This window comes from Mangifera indica, chromosome 2 (genome assembly GCF_011075055.1).
Source record: "Mangifera indica cultivar Alphonso chromosome 2, CATAS_Mindica_2.1, whole genome shotgun sequence".
NCBI lineage: Eukaryota > Viridiplantae > Streptophyta > Magnoliopsida > Sapindales > Anacardiaceae > Mangifera > Mangifera indica.
In genome coordinates, this window is record NC_058138.1 from 22,613,044 (window position 1) to 22,634,245 (window position 21,202).

The 21,202-nt window shown below is 33.7% G+C and overlaps 4 protein-coding genes across 4 annotated transcripts; 2 read left to right on the forward strand and 2 right to left on the reverse strand.

Annotated features, from left to right (window-relative positions):
* Positions 1-98: 98 nt before the first annotated feature.
* Positions 99-3,419, reverse strand: LOC123209153. The gene is made up of 7 exons (XM_044626956.1): positions 3,105-3,419; positions 2,402-2,620; positions 1,907-1,993; positions 1,520-1,666; positions 819-845; positions 620-715; positions 99-505 (listed from the first exon to the last, which is right to left on the reverse strand). Exons 1-7 carry the CDS (start codon positions 3,339-3,341, stop codon positions 305-307), a joined length of 1,014 nt encoding a protein of 337 aa, XP_044482891.1. The 5' UTR covers positions 3,342-3,419; the 3' UTR covers positions 99-304.
* Positions 3,420-3,619: 200 nt separating this feature from the next.
* On the forward strand, positions 3,620-7,770 carry LOC123208712. Its single transcript, XM_044626229.1, is given in 10 exon segments — positions 3,620-3,826; positions 3,910-4,038; positions 4,521-4,610; positions 5,725-5,755; positions 5,758-5,878; positions 6,128-6,147; positions 6,787-6,821; positions 7,162-7,257; positions 7,343-7,384; positions 7,387-7,770. Coding segments are annotated over 10 exon segments (930 nt in total). The 3' UTR covers positions 7,546-7,770.
* A 6,327-nt stretch (positions 7,771-14,097) lies between these two features.
* LOC123209712 (gibberellin receptor GID1C) lies at positions 14,098-16,879 on the forward strand. The gene is made up of 2 exons (XM_044627841.1): positions 14,098-14,453; positions 15,325-16,879. The coding sequence occupies exons 1-2, from the start codon at positions 14,412-14,414 to the stop codon at positions 16,318-16,320; spliced, it is 1,038 nt and encodes a 345-aa protein (XP_044483776.1). The 5' UTR covers positions 14,098-14,411; the 3' UTR covers positions 16,321-16,879.
* A 2,067-nt stretch (positions 16,880-18,946) lies between these two features.
* Positions 18,947-20,830, reverse strand: LOC123208713 (centrosomal protein of 135 kDa-like). Its single transcript, XM_044626230.1, has one exon. It carries the CDS (start codon positions 20,828-20,830, stop codon positions 18,947-18,949), a length of 1,884 nt encoding a protein of 627 aa, XP_044482165.1.
* Positions 20,831-21,202: the final 372 nt, after the last annotated feature.

Consider the following 21,202-nt stretch of genomic DNA (forward strand, 5'->3'; position numbering starts at 1 on the left):
AATTTGCTACAGAATAACCCAATTTGAAATTTACTAAGACTCAATATAATTGAACATCTCAACATTGTCAAATCACCAATTCAGTTTGTATAAATTAATTTGTAACAAATGTTTGTAACTTGGTATTTAACTTACTGTAAATCTATAACATAAGTTTTCACATGCTCTGTACATAGCTATGGTAAAATCTCATATGGAAAATATGAGAAGTTCTAATTCACAAGGGGAGGCAGTTTGGAGATTAATCACAATATATGATAGCAAGTATTTTTGTTGCTTGACATCAACTTTGAACCATATGAGACTAAATGTCAGATTCATCAATGGTATCTTCTATAATGTCAATGCAGGATGCTACAGATTTTCCCATGGACATGGCCTCTGCAAGTTTAGCTCGAGCTGCTTCGTGGTGGCGCAAAAGTAGGACTGTGTTTAGTACAGCCCATCTGATTTGAGAGTCTGCTTTCTTCTGTGTGAAGCCTAAGCCTTTAAGTAAAAAATCCAACTGTTTCATGATCAAACTAGTTCAATTAGTAATTGTTAATAGTTGCATATTTCTGTCTCTAGTAGGATGCAACAGATAGTCATGGCTAGAAAAACTGAGAGGAACTGTGTGAACCTGGTTAATATCAGCAAGTCCACCCTCAGCATATCCATATAATAAATACTCGGTTGCTACACCTGCTAGCGCTATACATGAGAATCTGTTCAGCATCTGATAAGATATAATCAACATTTAGAACTTTCTCATGTTCGATTGAAGACTAAAACTGAGTTTTTAGAGTAGCATACAATTGAAAATGACAAGTTGAACATACCGTAGCTGAGACTTTACCAGAATTAACCTGCATGGCAAGAGAAATCTGTTAGGACCTATGGTTTTTTCGGGACAGATGTTCTAATTCTAGAGGGTAGACTAAGTATATATAAATAACAGTTAAGATTGTAAAAAGGGAGTGAAGAAATAAGGGTTTAGGCAGCTTTGGCTGTGCATAAGGTAAGGGCTGAAGGTAAGTTTCCAGCCTCTTTAATGATCGGAATTGGGAAAAAAGGATTTCTTGAATTGTCAGTTTATCCTCTTATAAATCCTCTTTATCAATAAAATAGCTTTTGTTTCTTTACTTGTTTATGCGCTTTTTTTTTTTTTTTGTGTCCTATCAAAATCTCACTATTAAAGGGCAATAGACTCTTAAAATTGTAAAATTTAGATGTTCAACCAGAAGAAAAAAATATCTCCCAGTAATTTTCTATGGTAGCTAAAGTTTCTAGTGGTTCAGTTGAGTATGGGAATTATCAAATATAGATGTTTATCAGATGGTAGAATGGAGTGTTGATTGTTGACTCTGAAACTGGCAATGAAACTCCATCAATAATTTTTCCAGATTTCACAGCTTACTCTTTACCAGTGAATTGAAGCCAGAAAACGGAATCAAAGTTTACCATGCAAAAGTAAAACTTTGGAAGAAGCAAGAATTAACAGGGCTTACACAGAAGAGAGTAGCATATTAAAGAAACTTACTTCTTCAAGAAACTCAAAATCCACAAAAGCAGTTCCTGCTTGAACATTCAGTGATCCTTCTTTCTGGAGAGCTTCCAAACTAGATAGTGTATATCCCTTGGGAAGAATACCCACCAAGTATGCAATTAAGAAATGACCAGCTTCATGCTGCAGAAAAGATCATAGTTACATAATTTTGTGGAGAACGATCTCCATGATACACCAAGTGTTTAGACCAGTCATCTGGATAGTTAATACTGATGAAGTACACATGTTACTGCAAAAATGTTAAAAAGAAACTTCTTTGAACATTTAACACCATAACCAAGAAAGTGAGATAGATTTCCATGTCACTGTAATCACAAGATACACAAAGTGAAATATGAGAAATCAATTGATGCTTCTTACTTGAATAACCCTGTTGTGGTACTTCTGGCTAAAAGTGTGACCAATTGTGTCAAGAGCCAAACTGCCAACTCCTCCATTGAAAGAGACCTATGGAAAACCAATATGATTAATACACAGTAAACAATAGAGAAGAAACTTCACTCCACTTTAATTGTCAAGACATATATGAATCAACCGACATCCCTAATTTGAGGTTTGGAAAAGACTTCTAACCCCAAAAGGTGGCTCAAGGGTTGAGACTTTCTCAACCAATGTGGGACAACCTAACAACTGGGCTACTGGTTGAACTCTGATACCATTGTTTTCCCTCACTTAAAAAACTTGCTCAAGGAGTGAAGTTTTCCCTCACGTTTATGCCTAACAACTAACCCCTGTGCCAACCGGTATGGGACAACCCAACATATACAACAAATTAGTCATAGTTAAAAACTAAGACTTGCAGGCTACTGAAAAAAAAAACATCATAGTTAAAAGGCACAGATTTAATGAAATTACTGAGTCCAGCGTCCAGAAAAACAACAATGCAAGAGACAAATAAAAAATCTGTTGCAGACGAAAACCAAACATATTCCATGCTGCAATTCCTCCTACAGCAGCCACAAGCTGCAGATTTCGTTCAATTGAACCAAGAGTTTCATCCACTGGTGACAAAAGAGACACTGTTTTTATCCCATTCAGCTTCAATTCATCTAGTGTATAGAGCCTTTGAGGTACCTGCATAACTAATTCACTCTTATAATTGTAGAAAATGGATCAGACATTGTATATGTAAATAATGACACAATAAAGATAAAGAACACACATTTAGAACCAAACTGTATCCAACAGAATTAATATTATTCAATATTTTCTCAGCTTTATCGAATAATATTCTAGTATTATCATCTTCAAACTAAACCATATTGAACCATTGTTATTTAACCAAAACCTACTAAGATAACTACCCTTTATAAGATAAACTCCAATCGCAAGTAACTTCTTATAGGATAGTTAAACACTGCTTATCCCCGACCGCTCACGGGGAACAAGGCCACCGCCCACTGACCTGAAAGCAGGACCCTTATGGGTTATGCACGAACTGGTCGCCATTTTCAACAGTAATAAGCCCGCGTGTCCAGTTTAATCCAAAACAAATTTATTCAATCCAAAAGGTTATCACCTGAAACAATTATTGAACTAATTAACTTGCTTAACAAACCTGACGAGCCGCTCCAAAACATCTAAGGCCGCCAGGCTTTCCTTGCAAATCTTTGACTAAGGCCAGAGCCGACCTCTCATCTCCCTTGCTTAGCTCCTTATCCACTTGCTCTAACACTTGTCGTTTCGAGACTACTCCAATCTCAGATGAACCAACAACTCTGGTAGTGAATGAGAAGCCTCTGCCCTCCGGACGTGTATGCAAGAAACGAAAGTTGCTGTAAACCAACGTGCCCATTCAGCTAAGAAAAGCTCAGAAAAGCAAACAAAGGGCTAGTCGGGCTCCGCCCCAAAAAGGTGGTCGAGCTCCGCCGTTTCTCGTCCCAAAAAAAATATTTAAATAATCATGAACAAAATTGTGTATATATATATAAAGGGGAAAAAAAGGATGATTAGAAATACATGGACCACTTAGGTAACGCCACGTTATCATCCAGATAACGAACTTTAACATGTTTTCAAATACAAAACGGTGACGTTGGCTGTTCAGATAGATTGCTTCGGCTCTGAGAAAGAATGAACTTGGCGGTGAATTCGCAGCTCGGACGAGAATTGGCCGTGGTGACTGGAAGGGAAGCAGCTGATTTTGCAATACGGCGTCGTCGAGCTTTTAAAAGAGTTGATAAAGAGCTTTCGAGGGGCTATTTCAAAGCGGCTCTCAATCTTGTGAAGCAGCTACAGGGCAAGCCCGGCGGTCTTCGTGGCTTTGGCGCTGCCAAACAGGTCCTCTTTTTCTCCCTTGATTTTTCTTGAGGTGTGATTTTTTTTTTCCATGTATTTATGCGTGCATGTGCGTGTTGTTGTAGGTTCCTCGAAGGTTGTTGTCTATGGATGAATTAGAGCTAAATGCCATGGAATTATCATCTAGCAGATCGTTGTTTGATTTGGTTATGGATTCAATTGAAAGTTGTAGTCGGTTCGATTCGTTAGATGAGGTGCCGTTATTGATTTTTAATAGTAGAATGTAGCCTTCTAAATCTATCACTTTACATTTCGTTAATTTTTGTTGAATTTGATTATAATTCACAAAATGACTTTTTTTTCTCTCTGATTTCAAAATTGACTTTTAGGATTATATCTGAAAACTTTGTTTCCAGGAAGTCGTTATATCTGATCTCTAGTGCAAATAATGGGATTTGGATCCCACATAGTAAAATATGGGGCTCTTGGTTTATATGATTTTGAACTCTTTAATTTCATTAATTACCTTTTAGATTATTATTCTCTGTCAGCTATCTTTTCAATGTTTTCATGTCAATTTTGAAGGTTAAACCAGTAAATGTTTGTTTATGGCAGGTCCTTAAGAGAGTTGAGTAATGACTGAGTTTGATGATTTCATTTGTGAAATGTTTGAACTTCCATTTGTTTTGAAACGTTCCTAATATGACAGATGGCTTGTTCTACTTTTATTTAACAGGAACCAAGTGATAGAGTTGAAGGCTTAGTGGAAGATGAAGGCTATGGATGTCTTTGTGAAGGAGATTATTCCATGTGCATGCAAGTAAGATGAACCACTACTAGAAATCTAAAATGTGTTGTGAAAATTGTATATGTAAGCAAAAATAACATTAAATCACACAACTGCAGAATTTCAAATCAAATATATTTTGCCCAATTTGCTTAATTTGATCACAATAGGCTATAAAATTATATTATAGATGAATTAGGGATTAAAGCATACCTGTTTGTGTCATTTGGTTGCAAAGAATTGATGCAGAAGATGAATGATTATTGATTATCAATCCACAGCAATGGCTTCCTTTTCCAGTTTCAGAATGCACAGCAGAGGGGTGCCAAAAAACTTTTACACATCATATTTTAAAACTGGATAGAGGGGACATTGCCTGCCTTATTTTATTTAACAATAAAAAGGTCAATTGGGCTCTCCCATCAAAAGCCCAACGACCTTTATTGGTCCACACTTATAATCCAATTTAATAATCATAATACAAAGTGTATTAGTCCGCTTCTAAATGATCACATCAAACCCATAAAATAAAATTTTTCTAGACTACACATTCACCTATTTTTATTAAACAATAAAAAAATTTAATCAATGTTTGTCCACATTATTCCAACAGTATGATGATGAAAGATGGGTTAGAGAGTTTTTTTTTTTTTCTTTGCATTGGTCACTGATATTTAGTGCTGTGGATAGGGTTGGATTCGAGCCGAGCTAGCTCGAGCTCGAGCTCGGCTCGGCTCGGCTCGGTTCGAGCCCGAAACGAGCCGGGCTCTGCTCGGCTCGATCGAGCTCAAACTGGCTCGGGTTGGCTCGGTATATTTTTTTTAATTTTTTTATACAAAACGACGTCGTTTTGATTCATATATATATATACAAAACGGTGTCGTTTTGATATGAAAAACGAGCCGAACCGAGCTGTTACCGAGCCGAACCAAAAACGAGCCGAACTTGAGCCGAGCCGAGTTTGGCTCGAGCCGAACTCGAGCCGGCCATTAAAAAACCGAGCCGAGCCGAGCCCGAGCTCGGCTCGGCTCGAATCCAGCCCTAGTTGTGGAGATGACTGACTGCTTGCCGGCTTTCCTTTCAATCAAAGTGTAACCAGTTTATAATCTCTTTCATCAGAGTATGCCCTACATTGTAAGATATATTTGCACAGCATGAAGCTGGTCATTTTCCTGTTGGCTACTTGCTGGGGTTCTTCCCAGAAGTTATGAGATACCAAGCATAGAAGCCCTGAGGCAAGATGAATATGCTGCAGGAAGGGTAAAATTCTTGGGTTTTGAATTTCATAAAGAAGTAAGTGCACTGTTGTCTTCTGCAGAAAATTAGTTGATTAGTTGATTGTACTTTCTTAGATACTCAGTGAATAGTATGGCCAATTGTTTTTGTATCCTTTATAAGTGTTGTTCAAATCGTTATTGGATTGTAGTAATGTGGATGATTGGTTTGTCACTGAATGGTTCTATTGCTTATATCACTGTATCCCATTCTGTTAAAGAGTAGGCTTTACATTATCTTAGATTTCAAGACTTCCATGTCATGCAGGTTCATATTCCAAGGATGCTAAGAAAAGATATCGGTAAGATACCTATTTGTTTCCTCTGTGCCATTACACAAAGTGCTCTCTTATATGTTGCATTCACTTGTAATTATTTCAGACTGTCAATATATCAGCACATTTTTTTCAGATTCAATTTGTTTCTTTTTTGCTAATTTGTATTTGTAATTATTTCTGTTTCCACCACCATCACTGATCAAGTATTCTTTGACAGGTTTATTTTTTTCTCTTATTTTAATCATTTTATGAGTCCTAGATTTAAATAACTATTAAATTGGTTTTCATTGTGCACTCCAGAAGATGTTTACTCTCTGATTGTCAAGTAATTTTGTGGCAAGTTTAAAGCTCAAACATTTCAGGGTTATCAGGAAGCTACAGTGTTGAAAGCCTAAGTAGCTCATATATTTTTAGAGTTCTTTAATTATGATGTCCTCAAAAATATGTTCATTGCTTTGCTATTTGGACAGCATTTTACTAAGAAATTTGAAAGCTTGATGATCTTATTAAGGAATCATACTCGCCTGTAACTAATATCAAATTAAGTACAAGGTTTATCTAGAGAGATTTTTCGCTTCAACCAGACTTCATAGAATTTGAATAAAAGGAGATTAAGTTGCTATTTTTCTAATTCAGTTGTGATCATACCATGCGGGCCAATAGAGGGGAAATTTCATCAAGGGGAAATTTCATCCAAGGTGAAAAGCTTTCTTTTTGGTTTGTTCGTTATGTGTACAGCATACACTTTCATTGCTTTCAACTAATTCTGTCGGCTATGGTTACCTTTAAAGGATTTCACAAAGAGTGCTTGTGTGAAATAAGAAATTAGGGTTGGAAACAATAGCTACTCAAATTCACTAATAACTCCAGTTTAGAAATTTATAGCTATGTTCTCGGGGAGTCTAATGGAGTTTTTATCCAACACCAAGGTCACCTGGATATACAGTCAGTCATAAATGCTGCATGTCACTCTCTTCCTTGATTAAAAGTATAAAGGGCATTGCTGACAGCAAGTTTCTCTAACATAAATGGCTGCAGACTTTGAACAACTTTTCATGTGTAATTTTGGGAGGCTTACTGGCAGCACATTTAGTATGCGGATACTCAGATGGCCATCATTCTGATATTGACAAGGTCTGAGTTTATTTGTCATGGTACCTACTTCGCATTAGTTGTTTTGGTCTCTATGTGTTTTAAATTTTTTCTTGTTATGGTGTAGCTGGAAAGAGTGTTCAGATGGTTGGGGTACAGAAAAAGTGAAGCTCTCTCTCTCAAGTGAAATGGGCTGCACTGAATACTGTTATAATTTCACAACGTTACAGTGAAGCTAGATCAAGACTAGCCAAGGCCATGGCAGCTGGAAGATCAGTCAGCTTATGTATAGAAACAATAGAAAATGCCATTCATGGAAAAGAAATCTAGCTAATGTATGGACACACATTATAATTTCTTCTACTGAGTAGCATATTCTGCCTGAGACAAGGCAGAAACAGCTTGCAAAGGTACTTCAATGGTGAGAGTTCTTAGCCACAGTCATGCCTTTTTTTGGGTCCAGTTGCTTGAATCTGTCATTGTATTTAAGACCTCTTGGAAGCATATTAGTTGGACTGGTTAATGCTAGCTTATAAGGGAAAATCCTTCTCACAACCAAATTTGTACAAGTTGTGGACAACACAGCTAATTAATAGATATACAAACAAATTTTAATAACCTTTTAATATAACTTAACGTGACAGCATGTGATTAAGGCATTTTAAAATAAGACCCAATAACATGTTATCACGTTAGTTTATTTAAATAAATTAGAAATATTTGTTAAGGCATAGTTTTATTAAAAATAAAAAACAAACATTAGTAAAACTAATGCTATATTCATGTAGAAGGAATATTAATTTATATATCAATCATGATATAATACTATGTGTAACACACTACAACTCATGAGAAACAGGTCCAAAGTCCAATACCTCTCTTTTCCTTTGCCTATCTTTTTGGGAAGAAGAGTATGGTGAATGATGGGCAAAACCCTCCATTTGCAATTGTGACTGAACCCAAAAGCTTTTCAGCTCTTTGACAGCTCTCCAATTCAGTAACACTTGGTATACATATAGATAAATATTAAGTATAAATAAATTAACATGTGTTTACTTAATTGAACAATTTTGAATTAATATGTTAGCTTATTTATAATCATTAGGATGCGTTTTGTTTGGAGAATGTTACCAAAATAAAGATATTACCTTAAATATGAATTATTTAAAAGATTACTGGATATAATGAGTATATTTAATAAAATCTAATAGATATAAATAATTATTGTGTTTAGTTTAAGGTAATATAATAATACTAATAAATTATTTTACTTAAATGCCCTTAAATATAATTATTTTTATATTATTTATTATATTAATTAAAAATAAATTATTTTTGTCCCAAAAAATTAATAAATAATAATATAATTATAATAAATCAAAATTACATTGCTAATCTTTTAATATCTAAAGTGAAAGTGGTAATCAGATTACTACTTATATTATCTGTCACGTCAGTATTGATAATAGAATATTACCATAATATTTTATTACTAATAAACCAAACAAGATAATAAAATATAGATTAGCAAGATAATCTTTAAATCCTGAAACCGAACGACCTCTTAGTGTTTTTTGCTTACATGTATAATTTTAATTTGAATTAGTCATGAAAACTTGAAAGCCCATCAAGTAATTAAGAAGCCCATTGGACCAATGGCTTTCGGCCCATCTCAAATTATCCAAATGATTGATCAATATGTGGGCCATAGATACAATTGGACAAGGCTGGATCTGGGCCATGCATCTTCTGTGAATGTCCCATGAGCTTGGTACAAAACGATTTCCTTAGGAACTATCATGTCAACCATTTACAAATGACAAATATTAATAATGTCCAACCACCAAGTTATGATCGCATATTAATGTCATAATTATGATTTGTTAATATTTGTCACCTTATCATTAGCTTAAACCATACTTAATTATTAAACGTGTTTAAGAACAATATAATTTTACACGAAACAATCGACAAAATGATTATTTTTATGTAATGTGATATTAACTTTCACTCAAGACTCTCGTAATCCACCTTTCTTAAAGACCACACATGACCTCATTAGAAATTATTTAACCATTACAATTTAGATCTAGATCTACTTTTAATTTATGTCTTTATAACCATATGATCTCATTAGATGCATCTAATTTTTTTTTTTTCAAATAAAAATAAGGTTAAAAAGTAAACTTCATTTAGAATATGATATAAAAATCGATTTGGTTGATAAATAAACCAATTATTCTTTCATTTGTGCAAGTAAAATCGTTAACATCTATAGTAAAACTAACTTTTAATAATAATAAAATATATGGACTAATGAGAAATAATAAAAATTAGAGGGTCGATGTAAAATTTAGGGATTTATTAATATAGAACTTGATTTTCAGATTATACCAACGATTAATATAGTTTTTTAAGGACATTAGATATTAGTAAGAAGGTTGACAAGCAATCTCAATTTAAGGTAATTCTTTAACCTAGTTTCCTCACATTAGGTCGAGAATCGAGTCATATGCTCAATAGTCAACTTTTTATTTTACATAAACTTTGAGCAAAATTTTTCAAAATTTAGACAAGTCAATAATGGACTCAAAACCAATTCCAAAACACCCAACAAGAATGTGGTCAAAAGAAACAAGATCTAGCAATGGACACCACACCACCAAGATAAGTCAAAGGCAAGCAATTTGTATAATCAACAAGCTCCAAAAACATGCAAATGAAACTGAAGATGTTGAGGCCTGAAAAATATAACTGTTAAGATTAAAAGGGAAATGGGATTTAGGTCAAATGTGTTGATACCTTGGGCACTTGCCCAATTGGTCAATGCTTGATTTTTTCAAGTCTTTATCAAATATTACTTTTTTCAGTTGCTTTGGTTTGGGCCCTATCTTAAGACTTTCATCCATCTTTACCACATACATAACTTGTTTTTTTCTCGAAAAGAAACGTGGTAATAATTCTATCAATACAGGATTTTGTCCCAATGGGGACCATGATTTGATTCAAACTAAGGTAAATTTATACTAGAATTAGTTTAAATTTGATTCGAATTTAATTTATATTTGATTCCGATAATATAATCTAAGATAAAATTTAGTTGAACCGTTCAAAATTTTTTATATTTTTTTTTACGTTTGGTATTTAATTTATGTTTATCAACTATATGTGATCGAAAGAGAAATGAAAGACTTAACTTTTTTAGCACAATCTAATTTGATCAACCAAATCTATATCAACGACTTCTACATCTAAATATGTACACAAAATAAAGACAATCGTATATTTCTATCTTCATATTTGTATGACATTAAAACCAAAAAAAAAACCAAAAATACAATAGAGGAAAGGGAACGTTAAAATTGTAATAAAATTAGTAATATAGATTTTTCTTTTATTAACAAAAAATTAATATATAAAATAAATTAAAATTTTAAATATGATATATTTTCAGTAATTTTTAAATACATATTTTTTTATTTTAAACATCCTATTTTTACTATTTAAACTACCCATTAAAGACTTACTGTATGGTTAAATTACTCCATGTACACGTCGATAATACCGCGTGTACCAAGTGAGAAAGGGAAAAAGAAAAAGTTAAAACAGAAGCAGCCAAAAATGGTTCCTCATTGTTGGGCCATGCCATGGACAACGCTCCCAAACAACCACTGTTTATTGTGGGTCTAGCTTCATTATAATAACAATACTTAGCTCATCTCACCACCAAAGCTGCCTTCTTCTGCTTCTCTGTGACTGTTAAGTTGTTGAAAATGACTTGTCAATTACACTTTGTTTACTGCCTTCTCCTTCTTCCATACCATACCATGCCGGTCAACTTTCAATTATTTTTAGGCATTTATTGTAAATGCGAGGATATCCATTGCCATACAATCGATCTTCCATGACCACTCTCCTTTCCACCACAAAACATGAAATAAGTTTTATCGAATTTAAAAAAATTTTGGTTTAATATATATAAATATTATCTTGAGCCGTTTAAGATTTATTAATTTTATATATATATATATATATATATATATATATATATATATATATATATATATATATATATATTATTTTTATTCAATTTTAATTATTTATCGATGTCTTTTAACTTATCGTGATAAAACAATCATATCAAATAATGAGCTAACACAACAAATAATATTATGTTACATAAAATAAAGCATAATAAAATTAAGTTGAATTTTACAATTCTCATGTTGGGTTTGTATTTCGATTCAATTTATATAATTATATCTTTATTTAAAATTTGAAAATATATTCAAATAAGATATACCAACAAGTATAAATAAATGGGAAAAAAAACTATTTTTCACTCAAGTTTTAACTGAAATTCAAAATCACACATATAGCATTGAAAAATCTAAAGTCTCACTCATGGTCTAATTTCTATTAAGTTTTTTTGTTATAAAGGTAAAATAGTCATTTTATTGTTTATATTAAAAATATATAAAACTTGTTATTTTTTCTCTCAGGTTTTAAAAACTAACAATTTCACACTTACCTAAAGTTTTTAAACTTTAAAAAGTAACATTTTCATCCTCAAACTTGTGGCTTCCATATTTTTCAAACTCAGTCAGCCTCCATAACTTTCAAAAACAATAATTTCACTCTCACTCTTCAACTTTAGCTTCCATTGCTATACAATCGTCATAGATTTAACCGCGGTTATGGAAGAAGGAAAATCTCTTTTTCTTGTCGTCATAGATTCCATATCTCTTCGTAGATGAATAGATTTAGAGATCTCTTCATCGTTGAATGTCTTTATCTCTGACACAAAGATCTATTTCAAATTATTTTTTATGCGTCAACCAATGGTTTAAGATTGAGAGAAAAGGTCTTCGGTGATGGAGATGGTGGCCAGAGAGGAGAAAAAAAATTCTAATGTTTGGGAGGGTGGAATATGACTTGTCAAAATTAAAAAACTTTAAGTAAGGGTGAAATGTTAGTTTTTATAACTCAATTGGAGGGGGAGAGGGGGGGGAGGGAATGTAATGAATTTTATATTTATAATATTATTAGTAAAATAATTATTTTATCTCAGCCGCTAATAGAAAATTTTAACCGCGGTTAGTTAATGGATAAAACTTTAGGGTTTTTAAACTTCGCGAGTATGAATTTGATAACCCAATTAAACCTTGGTGGGAAATAGACCTTTGGCCATTTTCAGCCTAGTTTATAAATACAGGAACAAGAAAAAAAATAGTACGTGAATTATACAGGTATAATACAATAAATAATAAAAAATATGTTTGTAAAAAAAGTTTCTAAAATTTGTATATGAGAAAAATACAAAACGTATATATACGAGTTTAATACAACATATTGTTCATAATACGTTTATAAAAATACGACAATACTACAATAATTTTAGTATTTTTCATAAATATTTTATTGAAAATTAATATAACAATTCAAATGTAAAATATTTAATTATCTATTAAACCTAATACATAATCAAAATTCTCTATATAATAAGTAACTGTAACTTATTAGTCAATTGGGAAAAATGAATAAATTATCAGTTTGGATTTTAAACTTCAGATCAAAATAAATATTTGTATAAATCATAAGAGAAAAAATATAAAATTAGAATTGAGAATTAAGAAAGAAATATTGTTAAGTTTTTTAAAATAATAATAATATTTTTATAAATAAATAAAAATAAACGGGATAATTTTATATTTTAAATTTAATGAATGTAATGAATTTTATATTTATAATATTATTAGTAAAATAACTATTTTATCTCAGCCGCTAATAGAAAATTTAACCGCGGTTAGTTAATGGATAAAACTTTAGGGTTTTTAAACTTCGCGAGTATGAATTTGATAACACAATTAAACCTTGGTGGGAAATAGTCCTTTGGCCATTTTCAGCCTAGTTTATAAATATAGGAACAGAAAAAAAAATAGTACGTGAATTATACAAGTATAATACAATAAATAATAAAAAATATGTTTGTAAAAAAAGTTTCTAAAATTTGTATATGAGAAAAATACAAAACGTATATATATGAGTTTAATACAATACATTGTTCATAATAAGTTTATAAAAATACGACAATACTATAATAATTTTAGTATTTTTCATAAATATTTTATTGAAAATTAATATAACAATTCAAATGTAAAATATTTAATTACCTATTAAACCTAATACATAATCAAAATTCTCTATATAATAAGTAACTGTAACTTATTAGTCAATTGGGAAAAATGAATAAATTATCAGTTTAGATTTTAAACTTCAAATCAAAATAAATATTTGTATAAATCATAAGAGAAAAAATATAAAATTAGAATTGAGAATTAAGAAAGAAATATTGTTAAGTTTTTTAAAATAATAATAATATTTTTATAAATAAATAAAAATAAACGGGATAATTTTATATTTTAAATTTAATTAAAAATTTAAAAATTTAAAAATATAATAAATATAAAATATGGTTAAAAATGGGTTTATGATATTTTGGATTTAAAAATTCTTTTTTTATATATTTAATACGCAAATGAAGTGGGAGACCAGAAAAGAATTTGAGACGGACCCCGTTTGTCGTCATGTGATCTGGCGTTGGCCGCACGCACGGACGCTTTTGTCCTCTCCCGTTCTCTTTTTTGTTTTTTCTACAAAACATCTCCACTATTTATGACATCATTATAATTCAAAATTTATTTACTATTTTAAATTTTTTATTTATTTTTTATTATCACATGGGTCCCACGTACCTGCTATCTTTCGGCCGCTCAGTTTGTCGTCTTTATCATCCACATTCACTCTCTCTGCGCACTTTAGTTTCTTTCTCCCTTTATGTGCTAAAATATACCTCTCTTCTTATCACATCACTTCTCACCTCATCTCTCTGTTTTATTGTAGTTAGATTTTATCATTTTATCATTTATTATTAAGCTCTGTTGTTGAGAGAGAGATTCATTTACTTTCTGCTGAGACTACTGTTACCTCATCTGATGTTAGAGAATGTGAATGCGAGCGGAAAAAGATCAAAGATCAAGATTTGATGGGGTTTTTAGCATTGTAGATGATTCGTTGAAGTGGGTGTTCAAGCATGTGAAATTTTGTTAAGTGGGTTTCTATTTAAACGTGGTTTTGTACTGAAGCTTTTTGGATTTTTGTCATTCGGGTTGGTTTTTTCATAAGGAATAGTCGTGATGATGGCTGCAAGTAATGAAGTTAATCTCAATGAGTCAAAGGTGTGTGTTTCTTTGTTTCGAAATCCTTTTAAGTTCTTCTTCTTGTGGTCATCTTACCTTGTTGGGGAAAGATGTTAAATTTTTTATGGATTTGTGTAGTTGTTTTGGCTTATTAAGTATTTGGGTTGTTGAGAGCTGGGTTTGACCTGATTCTGTGGTATTTCTGAGTCAATGATGCCTGTACTGATGATTTGTTCCGTCGCTTTGATTTGATTATGTTAGGAGAGGGTATCTTGTTATCTGGGTTAAGGGGTTTCTGAGGAGATTGGGAAAGTCTTTGTTTCACGTTTTGTTTTCAATTGATGGGCTAAGGATTTCTTTGGTTTTTGTATTGTTTACTTTTGTTTTCCTATAAAAGAGGTAAAAGAAGGGTTTTTTTTTGTGCCGCGGTTTAATGGATTCTGAAGATCATTTGAATGTTGTTGATGATTTTCTTTTGAACTTGTGATTCTCGTCGTCTATGGTTTGCTAGTTGAGGTTGGTAGGGAGGATTTGCGTTGATTTGAACATTTTATCTCAGTTATTTATTTATTTTTTTCTATTTATAGAAGTGTGTACTTGCTCATATTTGGGCAATTTAGGTTTTTCTTCTTTGCAGTTTTATAAGTCATCTGCATATGATAGCTGAAATCTCAGTAATCATCTTTTGAACTTTCAATTTTATTTAAGTGTCAATTGCAAATTAAACAGATATTTTACTTACCGAATGGATGTATTTGGGGCCTTTAGGTTTTCTTTATTCTTCCTGTTTGCAATTTTAAATCATCTGCTTATAGTAGCTAAAATCTTAGTAATCATCTTTAGAACTTTAATTTATATTGTCGCTTGCAAATGTGAAATGGATTTCTGATCGTTTTTATCTTTTGTGTAGATGGGGGTTCCATTGCACACATGGGTTCTCATCTCCAATTTCAAGTTGGCATACAATCTTTTACGTCGCCCTGATGGCACTTTTAACCGCCACTTAGCAGAATTCCTTGATCGGAAAGTCCCTGCTAATGCAAATGCAGTTGATGGTGTTTTCTCATTTGATGCCATCATTGATCGTGAAACTAGTCTTCTCAGCAGGATATATAGACCTGCAGATGGTGAGGTCCCCCAACCAAACATTGTTGATCTGGAGAAGCCTGTTGGCTCTGAGGTTGTTGTCCCTGTAATAATTTTCTTTCATGGAGGAAGCTTTGCACATTCTTCTGCTAATAGTGCTATCTATGATTTCTTATGTCGTAAACTTGTGAGGAATTGCAAAGCTGTTGTTGTTTCTGTGAACTATAGGCGGGCACCTGAGCATCGATATCCATGTGCTTATGATGATGGATGGGCAGTTCTTCAATGGGTGAATTCAAGGCCATGGCTTAAAAGCGAGGGCTCAAAAACTCATATATACTTGGCTGGGGACAGTTCAGGGGGTAACATTGTACATCATGTTGCTTTGAGAGCAGTAGATTCAGGAATTGAAGTATTGGGCAATATACTGCTCAACCCAATGTTTGGCGGGCAGAAGCGAACTGAATCTGAGAAGAGATTAGATGGGAAATTCTTTGTCACTGTCCAAGACCGGGACTGGTATTGGAGAGCATTTCTTCCTGAAGGTGCAGATAGGGATCATCCAGCTTGTAACCCCTTTGGGCCTAATGGTAGAAGTCTTCAAGGAATGAAGTTCCCTAAGAGTCTTGTGGTGGTTGCTGGTTTGGACCTTATGCAGGACTGGCAGTTGGCCTATGCTAAAGGCCTGAAGAAGGCTGGTCAAGATGTGAAACTTCGATATCTGGAGCAGGCAACAATTGGCTTCTACTTTTTGGCTAATAATGACAACTTCTATGTCGTCATGGATGAGATAAGTAATTTTGTGTGTTCTAACTGTTAATGGACTTAACTTTACCTACTGGCAACCATACCTGACAGAAGCTTGACATTCCACTTGGTTAGTTAAGGGGTTGTTTGCACTTTATATGTTTGTGTAGTATTATTGTTTTCTGTTTTATATATTAATTGTGGTGATAGTGGCATTCTGCTGCCATGGCTTCTGGGCTTTGAGATCTCAAGATGAAAAGGCATTGACACTGGGTTATTGGGAGTAGAAGGTATAGTTCAGCATCTAGCTGGATCACAATGTTTTCTGCTATACATAATACAATTTTCTGGACTTGGATTATGTAGTTCTGTGAAGCTTCAGTGTCAGAAAGAACTGTTTGACTAAGCATAGTAGGCCGATGTATCTAAGAGTACCCATTCTGGCTTCCTACCACATCGGAGAGAGGAAGGTGGAATCATGGGGATAACATTTGGTGGCTGATCAATTGGTATTGAATACCAGCTAATATTATATAAAGCTAATTCTAGAACATGGATGGGAAATCTTCCATACTATTTATAATCCTGTATGTGTAAACATATGTTATAGTATATATAAAGATGTTTGCTTATCTTTTGTGTCTGTTGTCACCTTCTTTCCCCTTTATTTGCATATATATATGTATGTTTGGTGGATGATAAAACACCCTAGCAACTATAAATACAGAGATGTTTAGATATCTTGAGAGCTTTACTTTGAATCATTTGTCAATTGTTACCACTGAAATCTTTGCTGGGATTTTATATGCTTGTGCTAATCTTCGGGAGCTTTAATTTTTAGGCCTGTATGCACGCAGCCTCAAGAAAAAGGTGTGTTTTTTTGTATCAAGAAATTGTGAATGAGGCGCCGGTAGGGTTAAGAAGCATTGACTTAAAAAATATAAACAAAGGTTGGATTAGAATGAGTTTATTGATTATTTGATTGCCATAAACAAAGAAACAAGAACTAGACATATTAACTCCAAAGAAGATAATTGTTGCACAATTAAAGGTGCTGCCATTCCTGTCCACTAAAGTTAGTGTCCCAGAATTAGCCTAATTTCAGCCCCACAAAAGAAAGTGTATAAAGACATTGCTGCGAATGATTGGAAGCAAATTCGATTAGTCTATTTTGCCTAAAGATAGAGATTGATTTGGTGGCTTTTTTGTCAGTTTTTGAATGCCATGTTAAAAACGAGTAAAATCCAGAGCTTGATATAGCCATAGATACAAAACTTGGCTTGTTTTGTAAGTGGAGAACCCAATATCATGTTGGCTAAGACTTTGGATGCATTAAGGGGACCACTCCAGACCAGAACCACACATCATTTTTTAAGATGTAGGATTTGCATTCACAATTACAGTAGGAATTTTAGCATAGCGATAAAAAACAGCTAAGCGTTTTGATAAAGACACAGAACCCTGTTTAATTGAACCTTCGTGGGCCAACTGTTATGCATGATGCCACCATTGGCAACTCTGGCATGCATATATTAATGAATAAAAACAGCCATCTTCTCTTTTATTGTCACAAGACAAGAAAACTAATTGTGTTTTGCAGAGTCAAATCTCAACCCAAACCTGATAACGAAACAAAACTCTTGCTACAGCTATACATGGACAACCATCCGTGTTGATTATTATTATACCTTTGGTACCATAGCAAGTAATTGACTTACAGGCTGTTAGGTGCCATGCCATTATTCTGTAAATTAAACTTTGCCATGGCAGTGCACAACAGGAACCATTCAGCAATAAAAAAAGGTCTTGCCTTCGATATGCCACAAATGAGACTAAAATGAAGCACAGTTGATGTTTCTCTGTACAAGTGCCATGATAGTGTTGAATGACAAGCAAAGTTTGACTCTGCCACAACATATAAGGAGAGTAACTTATATTGATCCAACATAGAAGTTGCCACAATGGTTACTTACCATTGGACCTCTTTTTGATAGCCCAGATCATGGTCTTAAACAGTTTTGCCTGCACAGTTTTGGTCATATATTTTCATTGGTATAGTCTATGCTTAAAACTTTTCTAGTCTCCTATTATTTCACAATTAACACACCTTGTAAAGCAGAGATAAGAACCTCACTACTGCAGAAAGAGAGACATTAAGATTGAAATGTAAATCTGTTCTAGGCTGCCTTTCATTTTTCCTCACTTTTTCCAGGAAGAGGTATTGGAAGTGAAGAACACAAAGTGATTGAGTAATTGATAAAATTGATGCTGCTATATTATATGCAGCTAAGAAAAAAAAATGTGATGATTCATCTCTCACTTAAGAGAGTGCACATTCAAGAGAAAGTGAGGTAGAAAAGTCACACAAGCAAAGTATCAACAACTTAATAAATTGGGGCAACTGCAGCTGGTTGAGCCACTGACGCTTACATCATATTCCAATATAACATATCACCCCATAATAGCTCTATGATAATCCACAAATCCATCTTGAAGGATAATAGATTGATCATACCATACTCAAAGCATATTAAAATGTCATATAATGTCATCATTTCAGCAACAATTAAAAGAGAGGTTTTCACAAGGAGAATTTAAAAAGTATCAAAATTGCATGTGGTCAAATAGAACTTGATTAGTAATCTTAAAGCCACAGCAACATCTCCTAATTAACAAGATAAGATAGTAGATCCAGCCAGTCAAGGGATTCTTGCAGCATATGCAATGGATGCTGCGGCGATTATAGTTGTTGCAGAAGATACCACAGTCCAGAAGCTCTTTTTCTTATGTGCCTCAACCTCGGAATTCTGCAGGAACTCAACTTGCCGCTTCATGTCTTCCACCGCTTTCTCCTTGTTCCTAAATGCAGTTTGAATTGCTTCCAACTCAGCTGTAAACATTTCAGTTTTATCTCCAAGCTTCTCATCATTGATCAACACTTTTTCCTTTGCATCTGCATCATCTTTAGATTGACACACCATAGCTGCAGTTTTCTTCAGCATGCTTAGAGCTCTCTCAGAGTTGAAGGCAACTGACTCCATTTTAGACCTGAAATTGTCAGCAGCTTGTGTTGCCTCCAAAAGATTCTTCTGCATCAATTCATTTTCTTCGGCCAACAACTCAATGTGGCCATGCATTTTCTTATTTTCCGCAATGAGGGTCTCACGCTCATTCCTAATTTTTGTCAAATCCTCTACATTCTCCTGCATCTTCTTTTCCAGGGCTACTACTTTTGACTGCAATATCATGCCATTCTTTTTCTCTTCATTGAAACCCTTTTTAGCTTCATCCTTCTGATGCATAATTCGATCAAGCGCATTTTTATAGTCCCTAACTTCATCAAGGAAGTGATTGTTTTTCTCTTCTTGATCCCTATTTGACTCCTTCAATGTAAAAACAACATCCCTCAGTGCCCCAATCTCTTTATGCAGCTCAATAATCTCAGTTTCCTGACTGACTTTCTTCTCTTCAGTCTCATTCTTCTCACGTAGCAGTTTCTCAATGCGTCCCTCCTTATCATTTAATTCCACAATGGCCATTTCCAACCTCTTAGATATCCCCTCCTTTTGCTCTATCAGCTTCTCAATACTATTCTGCTTCTGTGTTTTCTCACTCATCAAATTATTGATCTTCAATGTCATCTCCTTTTCCTTCTCCATAGCCTCGCCGAAACTCTTCTGCAATTCCAAAACTTTGTCACGCAACACTTTCTCCTCCTTTTGAAATTCCAAAACAACTTCATTCAATCTCTCTACTTCTTTGTTCAACTCATCAATTTTCACCCTTTGCCCACTTTTATCGACCTCTATTTTTTTATTTTCCCTTAAAATCCCTTCCATCTCTGCCTTCAAACCATCAATTTCCTTCACAGTATCATCCAATCTCCTTTCCACAAATGCTTTCTTTTCTTTTACAGCTTCAAAGTGTCTCCCACTCTCATTTTTTTCCTCCAGCAAACTTTCATATTCTTTCTTCAGAATCAAAATCTCACCTTTACAAACACCTTCTTTTTTCTCCATTTCAACCAGTCTTTCCTTCAACTCATGTGCCTTCAAAGCTTCCTGTTCATGATTACTCTTCAGCACATCCCTATCTCTACAAGTCTGAATCACTTTCTTTCTCTCATTTTCAAGACTACACATTAGCTCATTCAATTGACTTTTAAGAACCCTCATCTCTTTCTCTCTATCACCATTCTCTTTATCAAAGTCTAAACCCATTTCTCTCATCTGGGTCCTCACGAAAGCACTAAACAAACCATTCTCTATCTCCAAGCTCACATTTTTCTCGCTCTCCCCATCTAACTGAGCCACCAACTCACTCTTTTCAGCACTGAATCGAGCCATCTGAGACTCCAAGTCCTCCTTGGCTTGATTTAATGAATCCACCCGCTGTCTCTTCTCTATAGTCTCTTTGAGAAGCATATTATTAAGATTCTTTAAATTATTGATCTTCTCAGAAAGATCCTCCATGGTTGATTTGTCAGTGATGGTTTTCCCTTCAGTTTGGAGTTGAGCCTTTTGATCTGGTGGGTTTTCTTTGTTGGTGTCATTGGCCTTCTGGGTCCCTTTCTTCTTTGCCATTCTTGCGGTGGAAAATGAAAGTAAGAGATTTAAAGATTAGGGTTTTGCTAGGGTTTTTATGGTGGAGAAGCGGAGATAGAGACAGAATGTGGAGGGTCTTATAAGAATTCAAATTTTTGGGCCAAAGGATTCAGGGATTTTTGGAAACTCAACAGGCTTTTCTTGGGTATCTTAAATTATAAAATCATTTATGATAAGCGGAGATAGAGACAGAATGTGAAGGGTTTTATAAGAATTCAATATAAGAATTCAAATTTTTGGGCCTGAGGTTTCAGGGATTTTTAGGAAGGCCAAACGACTATTCCCCGCCTAAGGTATGCTACAAACTCAAATTTTCATCCTTTAACTATGAAAACATCAAACATCCACTCA